General features: G+C 47.4%; 1 protein-coding gene across 1 annotated transcript; it reads right to left on the reverse strand.

Moving 5' to 3' along the window:
* Positions 1-714: 714 nt before the first annotated feature.
* On the reverse strand, positions 715-14,600 carry ACTR1A (actin related protein 1A). Its single transcript, XM_071446438.1, has 11 exons — positions 14,434-14,600; positions 8,752-8,816; positions 7,787-7,862; positions 6,913-7,038; positions 6,002-6,126; positions 5,481-5,697; positions 4,490-4,582; positions 3,578-3,752; positions 2,660-2,721; positions 2,245-2,285; positions 715-1,854 (listed from the first exon to the last, which is right to left on the reverse strand). The coding sequence occupies exons 1-11, from the start codon at positions 14,479-14,481 to the stop codon at positions 1,752-1,754; spliced, it is 1,131 nt and encodes a 376-aa protein (XP_071302539.1). The 5' UTR covers positions 14,482-14,600; the 3' UTR covers positions 715-1,751.
* Between the last annotated feature and the right edge of the window lie 1,340 nt (positions 14,601-15,940).

Consider the following 15,940-nt stretch of genomic DNA (forward strand, 5'->3'; position numbering starts at 1 on the left):
CTGCTCCGATGGGGCGAGGGGAACAAGCAGCCTAGCTTCAGCTGGAAGAGACCACCCTACCCACCTGCCTACAGCCTCTCCAAACCCAGGGGTGAGCCCTAAGAATGTGGTTCCTGCAGTGGCAACTGGCTGCTGCTTACATTTGTCTCAGCTGGGGCAGTGCACTGGTGGCCTTTCCCTCACCTCTGTGGCAATCCTCCAGCTCTTACCCCATCTCTGCACCTGAGAGTGACCCAAAGGTGATGTGTGGCAAAGAACAGAAAAGAGAGAAACAGGGAGGAACTGCCACCAAGTCCAGCTCCATTGCTACTGCCATGTTCTGCAGAAAACTAATGGGGAAAAAAGAGAGCACCGAATAATGCACAAGTAAAACTGGAACAGTGGCATGCCCCAACACAAGCAGGTCTGCAGGCTGCCCAGGGCTGTTAGAGCAGTACAAGCAAAGCAGCCAGCAGGTGAGCAGAAAGGCACTGCAGTGCAGCAGAACACAGCCAGCAGGACAACTTCCTGCTCACACACGTGCCACCCACAGCGGCCTCCCAGCGCTTTGCTCCTCTCCCCTGGTGCATTCCCAGTGACCAGCGAGTCCCAGCGGAGCAGGGACGGGGGTGGTGCAGGGCTGGCCTTTCTGCTAAGCGTGGGTGCTGTGCGCAGTGCGAACATCGAGCAGCGGGCAGCTGGGCAACAGGTGCTCAAAGAAGACCCAAAGCGTAATTCCCAGGTGCTGTGGTCAGTATTTGAGATATCTTCAGGCATTTCAATAAATAAAACAATTCTTACATTACAATGCACCTTCCCAATTATTATTTTGCCCCAGAATGGATAAAGTACACAAGAGTTATGCCTGGCTGTGAATACATGCTCCCTTTGCCCTGACATGGCAGGAAGGAGGGAAACAGCCTCGACTCTTACAAAGAACATGAGAAGTCAGCACTGTAAATCTTGGCAGGTTGAGGGGGAACACACAAGTGCCTTCACGCCCATTCCGGGGTACTTGCTTCCAGAGGAGAAAAGGTATTTAAAACAAGGTACGAGAGAATAACCGTCTAGTACAATGATAGCTGATTAGATTTGCTTTGTTCTACTCCATGCAATACAAACTAAGTCCTATCGCCAACTTCTCCAGCTGTGGTGCAGACCCCACATCAGGCTAAGAAGTTACACACTCATACACACACTCACACACCAAAACAGTGGGGGCAAATGGACTTAACTGTTGAGAATGTGCTTTCTCTTAATAAAAAATATATTAAAAACAACTTCAAAAACTTACTGATGGTGAAGACACTGCTGAAGAAGGAAGTAGCTATGGGGCCTCAGCCTCAGCTATGTGTTTCCAGACAATCCGGGCATTGCAGTCAGGCTGACTAAAGCCTGCACGAGCAGTCTGCAGTGGTTGGCTCCCTTCTGGCTTGCCAGGCAGTTTCTATAAGCTGTTCCCTTTGTTTTTGCTTATTTGTTTTACAATGACAGATGTGACTGTGATACAGAAAATAAGGGACTGAAATGAGAAAGGAATGGGCCATTCTGGAGAAATGTAGATTGGTATTTTCTCCTTTCCATAAAAAAAAACCAAACCAAAACAAAAAAGTTAGTAGTACTAATACAACCCTCCTGCTGCTGTCGTCTTTGCTCAGTGACATCGGGGCATGCTGGCGCACACACACACACACAGGCAGCTCTCAGACACTCGGACTCAGAAAAGCGAGTTTAAGTGAGTCTTCGGAGGAGACTGAGGACAGGTCCCAGGGCTAGAAGGTTTTTCGGTGGATGGCACGAGCTCCATCTTCTTCATATTCCTTTTTCGAAACCCACATTTTCTTAAAGGTGTCCAGAGAGGCCAGGATAGAGCCACTACAGAGAGACAGGCATGTTACGGGTTAAAGGAAAATGCTGGGGGCACTCTCACAGTATCTCTGCAGAGATGGGCTGTTTCTATCATGATGCTTCCCCATGACAGTAAGGTGCCTAGGCTCAGTTACGCATGACAGACACATTCTCTGGACAGTCACTCCCTCTCCTACTATCCTCAAATGTGCCAGTGCTACAGAGCCTGGCACCACCTGCCCCCTCTCACATGACCTGGTGACTGCTGCTTCATGAACACAGCAAGCATTGCCCAGCTGAGCAACACAACCCCCCTGACACACAGCACCAGCTGGGATAACAACATGAGAGCTACTGGGCTGTGCCTCCCCAGCCCAATCCCACAGCAAAATGTGTTGCTGTACAGCACATACATACCCAATCCACGTGGAATACAATCTCTCCTGAGGAGCCGATATCTGGAAGAAAGAGAGAATCAGTCTGTACCTCCCCAAGCTCCAGTCTGCTCCTCCTAGCACACTGCCCACACTTCACTCCAGCTAGCACCTGACACAGATGTGACCTCTCCCAACAGAAAGACACCTGGCAGTCCCCCCAAAACAGCCACTCTTGTCCAGAATCCTGGACAGGGGTCATGTCAGAGGAGCCAACTTCTCAGTGATGAAACCTAACTGATTTTCATCACAACAGCAAATGCTGTTGGGCATGTGAGTGTCTCAGGAAAGGCATTTCTGATTTGAAGTAAATGGCAGCTGCAGTCTGAGCGAGGTTTTTTCAAGGTCACAGACCAATACACTTGGTAAGTGACAAACACAAAAGGGATGGCTCTTACCCTTATTTTGACATCCTTCGGAGCCAGTTTCTTCACTTCGCTCAACAGCCTGTCACCAAAGCCTACACAAGACAGAAAACATGTAGTGTGAGCACCTCAGCAAAATCCCAAGTCCCATCCACTAACAATGTGGACATGGCCTGTGCAGTCCTATACAAATACCCCATTCCACATCTTACACTAAGTCCAGTCTGGGGAGGCACAGAACACAGACAATGACGTAACAGGACTTTGTCTCACTGAAAGCTCAAACACTGGCACAATGGGCTCTATTCCTCAGCAGCAACCTGAGTCAAGCAAACAAGGTTTTTAGCTAGGACCTCCTCCTTCCCTAGGCATTCCTCCTGTGTCCAGCCCATTTGGACAGGGGGTTGAATGGGAAGACTGGATCTGTTTGGAGATGTCAACCACTGGATAATAGACTGATGGGTTCTGGCAGAGTGTATCTTTAGGTCAGCAAGTACCAACTGAGCCCTGAGGAGATGGGTTGAAACCTTTCTGCACACACATAGCTGACACTCATGCAGGACAAGGACCATTGAACTCTCACGTATCAGAGACCTAAAGAAACCTTAGAAGATGGAAGAGTCCTTTTTGGTATCTAGTCTCAGATATTGTGAGCTACAGCAGCAGGAATAAACACAGCTATTCAGTCCTTCCACAGGCATTGACTGGAGGAACACAGTAACAGCCCTCCAAGCCCAGAAAGTGATGTACGAGGGCAGGTGTCCTGCATACCCAGCAGGATATGACTAGGACTCAGAAAATTAGGAAGTAAATGCCCTGATAGAGCAGAATTTACACAGCCCTCACCCCAGAGGATAAACTGGGTGATCTGGGTTATCTTCCCAGTTTCACATGAGAAAGAAGCAAGAGATCAGGTATGTCACAGCACACTGAAAGAGGAGAGGCAGGAACCTTTGAAAAGTGTGGAGCCTCCAGACAGCACAATGTTGGAGAACAGCGTTCGCCTCAGATCCATGTCTGACTTCTGAATGGCAAAAACGAGCACTTCGTGAAGTCCTTCACATTCCTCCCCTATCAGGTCCGGCCGGAACAGGAGCTCTGGGGCTCGGAAGCGGGCAGGGCCAATCTGCAAGAGCAGAAGTTAGGACACAGGCAAGAGAACAGTGTGGCTTTCTTCACTACCTACAGATGGGCCTGCCTTTCTTAGGTGAAGCTTCAGAGTAATGAAACTTCCTGGACATTGATGCTGCATCACTAGATCCCAAGTGAATGCCAGTCTGGACTACAACCCCTACAAAGGGCACCATTTCCAATTTGCACATGAAAGAGATGAAGAAACTTGTTCAGCCCCATACAGCAGGTCTGGTATAAAGGGAGCAAATCCAGCCCTGGTAGTGGAGGTAAAACCTGTATTTCCTCTCTTTCGACCATTCTACAGTGGGCTAAGTCTTCTAAGGAGTATTCCTAACTCCTCAAGTCAACTGTTAATGCACAGGAGACAATTCTAGACAGGACAAAAGGCACTGTATATAAAACCACTGATGGATTTAGTGAGCTGACACCTACTCACACTCCATACCTAATCTGCATAAAGTTTATTAGGTCAGAGTCTGCTCTCAAACAGCTCAGAGTCCCCATTGTTACACTGCATCCTTACTCAGGACTTCTAGAAGTTGTGAGGTTTCTAGTAAAGTTTTCTTTCGTTAAAGATTCTAGTGCCCAGTCAACAGCCTAGGATGAGTTATGGTCTTTTAAAATTAACCCCTCCCACCTAACAGCGCATGAAATTTCCCATCACTGTGGAGCTTTTCTGGAAAACCACTGCCTCACATGAGGAATTCTCCAAGAGTGGTTCTTACAAACCTCAATAGTGCTTCCATCTGGCAGGTAGTACTGAGCCTTCTCAGTCTCCAGAGTCTCATCCTTCTGGGGGTTTATTGACAGGTAGCAGGCACGCTGGAGACGAAACAGAGTCAAGGAGAGGGAGATGAGATGGGTAAACCCAAATGCCTCTGATAAAATGTTTTTCTCACTAATAATCAAAATCCATGTATCCCTTTGGGGAGACTGATTTCAACAGTATTATGTGCTGGAGAAAAGACCTTAAAGGTTCACAACAGGCAAACTACATTGCAATATCCCACTTGTGATCCCTAGCTGCCATGGATTTTACTCCATGAAGGGAAACAAACACTACTGAAAGCCATCATCAGACCCTGAAAAACTGCAGCACAGGTAAATGCAAAACTAATTCTGAACCACCAGCCCATCCTCACGTCCATGTTAACAACCTCTCAAAAGTGATTAATGTGATTTTGACTATAATTCTCTCAGAATACAGGACAGCTGAGGTTGCAAATGACCTCTTGCAAATGATCTTGTCCACGCAGGGTTCCCTAAAGCAGGCTGTCCAGGACCACGTCCAGGTGATATTACCGAGGATGGAGACTCCACAACCCTCTAGACAAACTGTGCCAGCACTTGGTCACCCTCGCGCTAAAGAAAGTTTATGTTCAGACAGAACCTCCTGTGCTTCAGTTTATGTATCTTGTCCTGTCACTGGACGTCACTGAAATGAGTCTGGCTCTGTTTTCTCTGCACCCTCCCTTCAGACATTTATATACATCAATGAGACTCTCCCCAAACATTTCTTGTGGCTCAACAGTCCAAGCTCTCCCTGCTTTTCCACATGTAAGAGTCCTTTAATCATCTTAGTTGCCCTGGACTCCCTCCACCAATGGATTTAGGTGCAGAGCTAGGTAGGCTGAAACTTCCCACCAGATTTCACAAGCCACAACTTCCCTTGAGAAGAAATCCCCTCTTGGACAAACACAGAAACAAGGCAGGGCATCACCTCCTTGATGGTCTTGACAATCTCAAACTCAGAGGTTGTGTGGAAGTCATAGCCTTCCTTCCGGAGATAGAGGCGCAGGAAGCGGGAGACATCCCGGCCAGCGATGTCAATCCGCATGATGGAGTGAGGCATGGCAAAGCCTTCATAGATGGGAACTGCATGGGTGACACCATCCCCAGAGTCCAGCACCACTCCCGTGGTCCTGCCGGTCGCGTAGCTACCAAAGGGACAAAGGCTCAAGTCAGAAGAAGCAACTCAAAGCGAGCTCAGGCAAGCAGCACATCCACATTCAACTCAGGAAGCAAAGATTTCACATAAAACAGGACCTAAAAACCCCTCAAAACACAAGCTCTGTTTGCAGTTCAGCAAATTTCCTGTAAACTCTTTATTACACAAACTGAGTTTCAGTTCTTGCATGAAAAGGGGGGGAAGACATCAGTGAGGTCTCCCACAGTTTTTTTTGTAGAATGGATTTCACAGCAACATTCCACGAACACAAATCAAAGACAAAAGACACTTACAGGCTAAGCACAGCTTGCATGGAGATGAATAGTGCTGGCACATTGAAGGTCTCAAAAAACACCTCAGCAGCACGCTCTCTGTTCTTGCGCGGGTTTAGGGGTGCTTCTGTCAGCAGCACAGGATGCTGGGAAAGAGAAGAAGGAGCTGTGCTGCAGTAACCAGGAGGCAGTAGGGGTATGTTCCTAAATGTTTCTGCTTATTTATTCATTTTAGGAACCACTGGTGCAAGAGGGCAGGTACAAAGGAGTAATTTCAGCTGAGCTGTATTAGATTGAATAATCTCTATTAGATTGGAATACCAGCAGGGTTCTGGTCTAGTTATAAAGAAGTGTTAGGAAATGTACTCTGTGAGTAACTCTGACCCATGAAGGACAAGTAGGATGACTCTCAGTGACAAAAAATCAGCCAGATTAGCCAAAATACACACCCTAAGAAAGGGTGAAGGCATATGGCCTTTTAGCACAGGCAGACAGAAATATTTCTACTCCACAACTTAGATTGCTCTCAGACATTTAATAAGTTTTGGTCTGATCCTTCCAGACCACAGGACTGTGGTTTTCTCCTTCCTCACTTCAACTCATATCACTGCAGAGTGGATATGCCTGATGTGCAGGCAGAACAGGAAAAGTCAGAAACACTTGGCCAAGAGTAGAATCATTAGAGAGAGTGTGAATAGCAAATGTGAAAGGCAGATTTTCAGTTAGGCCAGACCATCAGATCTGGAGAAGAATTCTGCTTGGACACTTCTTGTGCAGTATCTCTTGAGAGGTGAAAAAACCTAATTTAGCAACAGACACGCATTCAGAAAGAAGGCCAAAGGAAAAGTCCCAAATCTTTCCAAGTTCCAATGCTCCTGGTATTACACACGCATTGAATGACGCCTGTGCCTTTACATAACGTGGTCTCTCACCTCTTCTGAGAAAGTCTGGAGCTGGTCTTTAGAATACACGTACTGCCAGATGCGCTCCATGTCATTCCAGTCCTTCACTATGCCATGCTCCATCGGGTATCGGATCGCAAGAAGACCTCTGTGCTCCTGAGCAAACAGGAAGAACAAGAGAGCATCAGAGCTTTCAACAATCACACTTCTGAGCACTGTGACTTACTGTCAGACTCACCTACATTTTTGATTCCACTAAAATATAACTTATCTATAGCATACAGGGCAAAACCTGAACATTCATCACAAACATCTCTCCCAGAGAAGCCAAGACTAGACAAGGCCTTTTCATACCAAGTAGGAATGTCTACATCTGACATTTGCAGAGCATATTCCATCAAAACACTTTTAAAGTCAACACATAGACACCTATCATACGGTATCTTTGTATTACCAGATCAGCCATGACATAAAAGACCATAATAGGATGTTACTGGGGAAGCAGTTTGAAGGGCTCACAAGAAATGTGACCACACAACTGACTACATGCTGATAGAAGCAGGACTGTGGAGAGAAGCTTCCTGCCCACAGCAGGGAGATATACAGCAATTGAGTAGGGTCCATTTCTAAAGTTCCCAGTCAAAGTATGTAACCACGTAGAGCTAAAAGTAGCCTAAAAAGAAAAGAGAGATATTGAAGACTTTGGGAACTAGGTCTGTGTCAGCAGATTGGCACAAGAATTTAATTAAGCTTTACACTCCACTGTGGACACACATGCAAGTGACAATCTGTTCTACTCTTCGGACCTACACGATACCAAAGAACCACAGCCCAGCTGCCATATCCCCCCCTTACAGCAGCACACTGAGATATATGGACAAGTGCAGTGTACAGGTGTTCTTACCTCTGCCTTTGGACCAATGAAAATGTCCCCTTCTAAAGCACCAGCCATAACACGAACGTGCTTTGGTCTGCCCACACTAGAACAGAGACAACAGAGTAAATGCTTCTACAAAGAGCTCAGATGCACCTAAGGATTGCATACTTTGTGTTTCCCTCTGAAATAACCAGAACTTTCTCAGTGGGTGAGTTTGGGGGTGTCACCAGGTGCAGACAGACCCAGGTTTGCTCTGAGCTAATCTCAGAAATCAGAGGTGAAGGGGACTGATTGTAGACAGTTCTGAACTGGCTGGACATAAACCAGCTGAGTCTGGCCATATTTTCACTGATTATTCAGGACTCACCTGTTTCAACAGTGCCTGGGATGAACATGGCTAGACTGAGCAATTGTCTGAGTTGTTGGATCCACATGTGCTGCCTGACCTCAGGCAGACTTCTCAGCTTAAACATTTGTGTCCCATACCCCACTATCCCATATAGAAAATATTGCTCAGAACACAAAACTACTCACTAAAACCCCACCACACTGAAAATAAAAGCCAGTGACTATTCAGAGTTCCTGTTCCAGCAGTCTTCATCCTGGCAAAACTCTTAGAAAACTCACAAAAAAGTCTGGCAGGAATCAAGACATCATACCACACACTGAAAAAATACAGAGGTCTTCACACTTCTTATGCCAAATTTTACTTTTTCCAGGTCCTTTTCCTCATGTGTGCAGATTAAAGGATCCTACAGCTTTGGTTGTGTGTTGAGCCTGACAAAGTGATGTCATCTTTTATGATGTGTGTGTATGTCCCCAAAAATCTCAAAATATCTAACAGTGGAGCTCTCATCTCCCTGATGCTTCTCTGCAGCAGGCAGAAAAGAATAACTCAATTTTTCCATTCATAAAACTGGGCAATTCTTCCCCTCTACATATCAAAGAATTGGTACACAGTACTAAGTTACCAAGACCAGCAGAGTACTTACTAGTTAGGAAAGCAGTATTTTGGTATTTGATCGCCCGCAAAACCTGCTTTAATCACACCCGAGCCCTGTGGAAGCAACAGACAAATACGTGAGCTTATCACTCATTCCACCATCTTCACAAGTTTTAGAGGAGCAGCAAAGTACATCAGGACTGCCAGATCCTCTCCTTTCTACTAGGAATAAAGCTCCCAAGGGACTGACTCTCCAGGCTGCTTGGGGATGGGAAGTGCCAGCTTGGCTGTTGTAGAGAGTGACTGGCACCCTCTCTGGCAGTGACACATCTCACAGGGAACAACCATCCCGTGCACCCTGGTACTGCTCTGCACACACCCAAACACCCTGTTATAGATGAGTATTTTTCTAGCCAGGGTTACGTGAGGGGTGCAGGAAGCTAAATTCACACTCCACAGGTGTCTATTGATCTTAGATAACCTTTGGGGGGAGGAGAACACTCCAGAAAGCCCAGCAAGAACAACTGAACTCTGCCAGCTTCAGGAGGCACTGGAAGAATGAAGGCTACAGGCCTCTCAGAAGGAGATTTGAAAAGATGGAGGGAGGGCAGATAAAGTCAGAGAAGGAAGTAGCAAAGAATTGTGAGAAACAGACTGGAGAAGAAATAGGGAAAAGATGATCAGATGGTGGATGAACTAGCTGATGCTGAGGAGGCAGAAGTGTGGTCAGAAAAGGCACTGGAAGCCAACCCAGACTGGTTGGGAAAGGACAAAAGTGCCGGTTACACTGCAAGGGGAAAAACTGAGGGCAGGAAGCACAGCTGATGGGATAGAGCTTATTCAGAAGAGTCAAAGAAGAGATGAGAGATGGCAGTCAGGAAGGCACAGATCCAAGAGCCTTCTGCAACATTCAAAGTAGCAAACATAGGGTGGGTAAAACCAGCCACAGCAAGGCCCTGGCAGGGAGTCAGTGCCAGGCATCTGGCCCCACAGCTCTCATTCCCTGTCCGGAAGCATCCTGGAACACCATCATCAACTTGGATCTGTGCTGACTCCTTCCCCTCCTCCATTTCCTCTCCCTGCACAAGGGAATGACATCTTGAAACAATGAGCAGCTTGCAGGAACACCCAAGTTTTGCTAAGGAGCGGATTTTCATAGGATCTCAGATAAGCCGTTTCACGGGTAATCCCAGCCTACCATGGGCACAAGCTCTTCTGCAAAAAGAGGAGCAGTTCTGCTTAGCCCCATGGTGGGAGCAAAGTGTGTGTGAGCTTGCACTGAAAGCTCTGACCTGTGAAGTGCCTGTTCACTCTCAAGGGCTCTGCAGTAGGAATGCTCTGGTATGGAGGCCAAAAATATATTTTGGCTACCCCACCGCAGTTTAAAATGAGTAGCAACACAGCTCCTCCATAGCTTTCCACTTCTCACCACCTCTGCATGGGTCAGCATCACCACTTTTGCTTTGAGGCTGGGCCCAGATGAGTTGCTGAGGGCTCTGACAAGCAAGCTCTGGCTGAAGTGGTTTCCAATGCTGCCTTCCCAGTGCCAGAGGTTACCAGCCAGAGCAGGCTCAGCAGAAAGGAATGTGGGGTGGCCCCAGCCTCTCCCGTTCACAGTCCAGTGCTTTACTGCCAAGCTACTTCCATCAGCAGCTTCATCAGGGATGTCAGGCTCTGCACAGCGTGTGTGCACTCTGCCACCAGAGCCAGGATACTCCTGCCTCTAAACCACCAGAGTCAGATTTGCCAGGACACATCTGTAGGAGAGGAGTGTCAGGAATACTCTGCAAACCAGACACAGCTATTTATAAAGCATATGAAAGGCAGATTGCTTGAATCCTTGTCTCCTGATAAACACCTGCAGCCAGGCTGGCTCCAGGAGCACACCCAAGCTGCCAGCTGGGCAGGACTAACTACTTCCTTTCCACACAGGGACTCAGCTCCAGGTGCATCCCAAGGTCTGCACTAACTGATAACAGTGTGACAAAGTAGCAGGTGAAGTGTTAAAAAGACTTCCCTTGACACAGACTATCTTCTGGCTATTCCCTTCAAAGTGAAGCAAGGAACAAACCAAAACCACTATTTTGATTTTTCTTATCATAGCTTATAAACAACTCTCTACCTGGGAAAGAATACCATCCTGTGGCAAGTCTTCTAGAAAAATAATTGAATGAAATGCAGTAACATATTGTAACCAAATTAGAATATTGCACTTAGTGAATATTTTGTTCAGGATTATGAGTGATCTTGTTGCTAGCACATTCTGCTGTGGAGAACTGGTTTCAGGAGAACAATGATGTTCCTATTTAAACTTAGAGATTAAAGCTTCCTTATGTCAGGCCAAAAATTGCCCAGTGTGTCCTGGTGAGGTTCTTAGCAAGTTATGTATTTTAAGATTTACATACTGAAGTTCAGAGTTAACCAAATGTGTTGGGAGTTCAGAACTCCAACTTGGAGTCAAAGACAAACGACTGCTTTGAATGTGCCGGTGGGATGGGGCTTCAACACAACTGTGCTTCCAAGTGCCTGGGAACAAACCAAGAGCAGCTGTTTGATATCTCCGCACTACAAAGACCTGACTGCACTTTCTGACCTATTCAATTTTTCTTGAAAACATTTTACTTCTTTGAAGATATGTGCACACTGAGTAAATCTGTTTATTATAGACCAGTTTGAGATTCCTATGCAATGAGAGGAAAATGTTTACATTTTGAAATAACTCTGATTCAGAAGGTTTAAAGACCTATTTTTTCATCTTTGTTTCAAATAAGCAAAACCACATGCATATTCTCTTTTGTTACAAACTCTGACTTATTAAAACTTTTTAAAAAATTGAAAAATTTATATACTTCCACCAGTAACTATCCTGGCTGGGTTTTCATTCCATTTTATCTGGCAGCGGTTTATTTTTTTTTTTTTTAATCAGAGCAAAAGAATATAAGAAGAAAAACTACATGTAAAATGTAAAAGTCAAGAAAGATAAATTCATTAAAAATTCTTGTGAGTGTCTTGAAGGAACTGAACATACCTCATCCCTGAACATACCTCATCTATTAGCTCTGTGGCCAATTGGTTATGGATTCATTCATCTTGGTGCATTTAGGACTCAAATTTAAATGGAAATCACGAATCAATCTTCCATGTAGCACTTTCTATGGAGAGTGCACATTTCATATTGTTGTAAAACTGTTTTATTTGATACAGAATTTATAAGATCAAGAACAAACCAAAGACACAACAGCACTTGCTGACAGCTCAGTTGCATAAAATGCCACCACTTAGACTACAAGGCAAAGAAGAGAATTCCAGGTTCCATGGAGGTCAAGAAATTTTCACTGACTTAGGCCACAGCTGGTCTACTGACATGTGCATTATGCTCAGCAGGGCTCCTAGACATTCAGAGAGAGCTTGCTGGACTGCATATGGGAATACAACTCTTAAAAATTAGACAATGGAGAGTATAAAGTTGTGCTGAGGTACAGCTCCAACCTCCCACTGTACATTACAAAGCTCTCCTACTGAAAGCATACAGTTAAGAGCAATGTACTGTAAGAGAAAAAAAATCTCTGCTAATTTTTTAGCTACAGAACTTCATGTCCTTTTGGAACACACTGAGATTCTAGAGCAGGGCTGGAACTGGAGGGGTCTGGCTCTCACCAGCTCAGTATCTCACTTCCCCCTTCCCACACACAGGCATGTGAGACAGGATAACATTCAGCCTTCAAAAGGCATCTGCAGCTCTCTGCAGAAAAGCAGTAATGGAACAGCAGTGGGAAGAGTGGTACCTGCTCTGTGCAGCTCCACTTCCCATCCTGCCTGAACTCCAAAGAGCAGCAAAAATGCAGTGTCACCACGAGTCTCCTTGGCCCACAGCCTGCCAGCGTTCCAGGCAGATGCAACAACAACTGCTCCATTCTGCTTCTTGTAGGGAGGGGAAGGGGGGAAGCTCGTTTATCGGAGAGGCAAGAACAAGAATTAGCTTTTATAAGACCAGCTGATAAAATGAAAAAAGACACAGAATCAGCTGCTGGCACATGAGCCTTCTTCAGGTCTGAGGCAGAGGCAGCAATCATTGCACTAAATAACAAAAGGACATGCTGAAATTAAATATAGGCTGCTACTACATTAATAGCTCAACAAAGCGATCCTCACAGTGCCAGAAAACCTAGAGGTAACTTTAATGTTTAGCTAATCACTCAATAACGCAGCAGGATCAGTGCTGATACAGGCATTCCCAAAAACAATCAACCTAATGCATTTTTTAACATCTTCAATAAAGAAGATACATGTTTTTCTCAACATAGTCAATTTTACTGCTTATTCTCATTTTCTATTAAATACTTTCCTTCAATGTCTAACGCAAATCCCTCTGCTGTAAGATTCCAGGGAAATAAACAAAGCCAAAACTGTATCAGAGAGCTCATGCTGTAGAGAGGAACTTGGGATCCATAATAAAGAAATAGTCAGAAGAATAACCACCTTTATCTGAGAAGACCTACAATTATTCACCTTCTGAAGAGTTAAAGCAATAGGTGGAGAAGTACCAGGCCAGGAAACCCAATTCATATGGCAAAAAAATTCAGGAGAAATTAAGCTTGTGGAAGAAGAATGGAGCACAGTACTGACCCTTCAAAACAACAGAATCTCAACCACTGGCGATAGAGGTCAGAAGGGAGGAGCACGGGTTTGTGACTCAGTACACTGAAGGAGGCTCTGTCCAAGAAATGCCCTCCCATTCCTTCCTGGATGGTCCTTCCTCCTGGGAGGGCAGCATGGATGGGGCAAATCAGAACTGGACCCAGAAGTACCTCAAAGAGGCACGGAATCACTGTCATTCATCTCCCGCAGAGCTATTACACACACAGACTGAAGGTCTGCTTTGTGCTAATGAGCAGCATCAGCACACTGGAGCAGCCATCTGCAACACCACACTACGCTGATGCAACCCCGGGCACAGATCCGTCAGCAGTGGCATTCCAAGGCACAGGAATCCATGCCTTGGGAACGGCACTGCCTTGTTGTGACCACTGTGCTGGATGCGCTGAAGGAGGGGCAATACAAGAGGTCAAGGCTTCTGTCTCGCTGGGCCTGTGAGGGGTGCCTGGCTGGAGAGCTCCATATCCTGCATGGGCCCAGGGAAGCGCCAGCACCCCCAGAGCTTGCCGGGGGTGCATCCACGGCCTGCCAGGAGCACGCTGGAACCCTGGCGAAGGCCTCCCCTACAGCACGCTGGGAGTGTGGCCATGATCTGGCCCGGCACCCCCATTGTCCCCCCGCACAAAGAGGGGTGGGGCGGGACCGGGGAAGCCCCGCCTGACTGACAGCGGCAGCTGCCAATGAACGCAGGTGTTCTGGCGACGGTCCCGCCCCGCTCCGGCAGGTAGCAGCGGGCTGTCCCGATGACTGACAGATGTCTCAGCCAATGGGGGCGCGCCGCCCCTCCCAACCAGAAGCAGCTCGGCGGCGGCGGGGGCTGCGCCCCCCAGCGCGGAGCAGCGGCCCCGCTGCGGGTGACTGCCAGTCGCCCCAGCCAATCGCGACTAGCCGACGCGCAGCGGCCCCGCCCCCCGTGGACGCCGTATGGCGCCGTGAGAGGACCGGAGGCGGCGGCCGAGCCGGCCGAGGTGGGGGGGCGGCGGCGGCGGCGGCGGCGGGTGGGGCGCGGCCGCCCCGATGACAAAGGGAATGCGGGCCCTCCCCGCTCCCGGGACGCGCGGCCGCCCGGACTCACGTTGTCTATCACGACGGGCTGGTTCGCTATCACATCGTAGGACTCCATGGCGAGGACCCGCCGCAGCCGCCCGTGAGGGAGCAACAGCCCAGCCCTCGGCGGCGCATGCGCGGAGCGGCGACGCAGCGCCGCCTGGGTGATGTATTCCTGCCGCCGCGGCACCTGCCGGGAGCTATAGTCCGGCGCTGCGCAGAGTCAAGCGGGGAGGCGCGCCGGGAGCGGCGCATGCCGGGAGCTGTAGGCCGGCGCCGGCAGCGAGCCATGCTGGGAACTGTAGGCCGGCGTAGGAGCGGGGCGTGCTGGGAGGCGGAGTGCGGAAAAAGGGAATCCTGCGGACACATCCACGGCCCAGAAACCGCTGCGTGTTGCAGTCCAGGAGACAGCTGGGTGATTCCACCAAGAACGCTGCATCGCAACTGGCTGGTTTATGCTTAATAGATTTTCCCCTGCCTAATTTTTTCTAATAGGAAAGGAGAAAAAGATGATCCCATAAACTTCTGTAGCGGGGATCTATGACTAAGGAAAGCGTATTACTGTCCCATAATTTCATGTGCTCATCTTTACGAGCTACTGGTCATAACACATCTGTTCCCTCCACGAAATACCAGTTTCTCTCAATTTTTGAGGCACGAGAGCCACACAAGAGGTGTCAGTATAAAGAATGCACATCATGAACATGTCAGTATTGAACAATGAACACATTGTCATTTTCTATTGACTAAGTATTCTAAAAGCACTCAGAATAATCGGTGCCTGAAACTCTGGGTCTTGAAATTAATTAAAATGGACTTCCATGCCAGTGAGCACACCTGAAGGCTTGATTCACCTGTCTTGTCTCACATTTCTCCTGCAGACATGGACTTTTCTCTTGTAGTTCCTGCCTTTAGCCCCAGCAGATAAGTTTCATCCCAGATGTTTACCTTTATAAACCTTCTCCATTCACCTAGTCTACAAGAGGGAGTTTTTGTACAACAGGATTGAGGGATTTAAATTAAGGCCAGTGTTGTATCGCTTCCGTGAATGCCAGGAGACACTCATGGGTGTATGGAGCAAACAGAGCTTTTCATAGGTACTCTGTTACATTCCCCTTCTCAGCTGACTGTAACTGACTACTCAGGCAGATGTCACAAAAAGTAGTATGGTAACAGGACAAGTGAAATATTTTTCACTGTGGGAAGTGAGGACACCAAATGCTTACCTCCTCTATCAGGAGATTGTCACTCGGCGTCAGCTTGTCAGCTTCTTGACCATGTGTGTTCTCCCAAATGGTGTCGTGAATGTTTTTAGAATAAACTCTCACCTTTTTAAGTGAGAAATGTGAGCATGAGCGCCCACCCTCTCCTCTGAGCACTCTATAGCTCATTTTTTTCTATTTGCTGATTAACAAGCAGGACCCTGCTCTAGCAAAGGTGTGAAGGACTATTGTGCACACACCATCCACATGTACATACCCGGCTTTGCATGGCCACAGTTGTAGTTGGGGCTCAGGAATGAGCCAGATCGTCAA

This window comes from Agelaius tricolor, unplaced genomic scaffold (genome assembly GCF_023055355.1).
Source record: "Agelaius tricolor isolate 1412-34295 unplaced genomic scaffold, bAgeTri1.0.p SCAF_22, whole genome shotgun sequence".
Lineage (NCBI taxonomy): Eukaryota > Metazoa > Chordata > Aves > Passeriformes > Icteridae > Agelaius > Agelaius tricolor.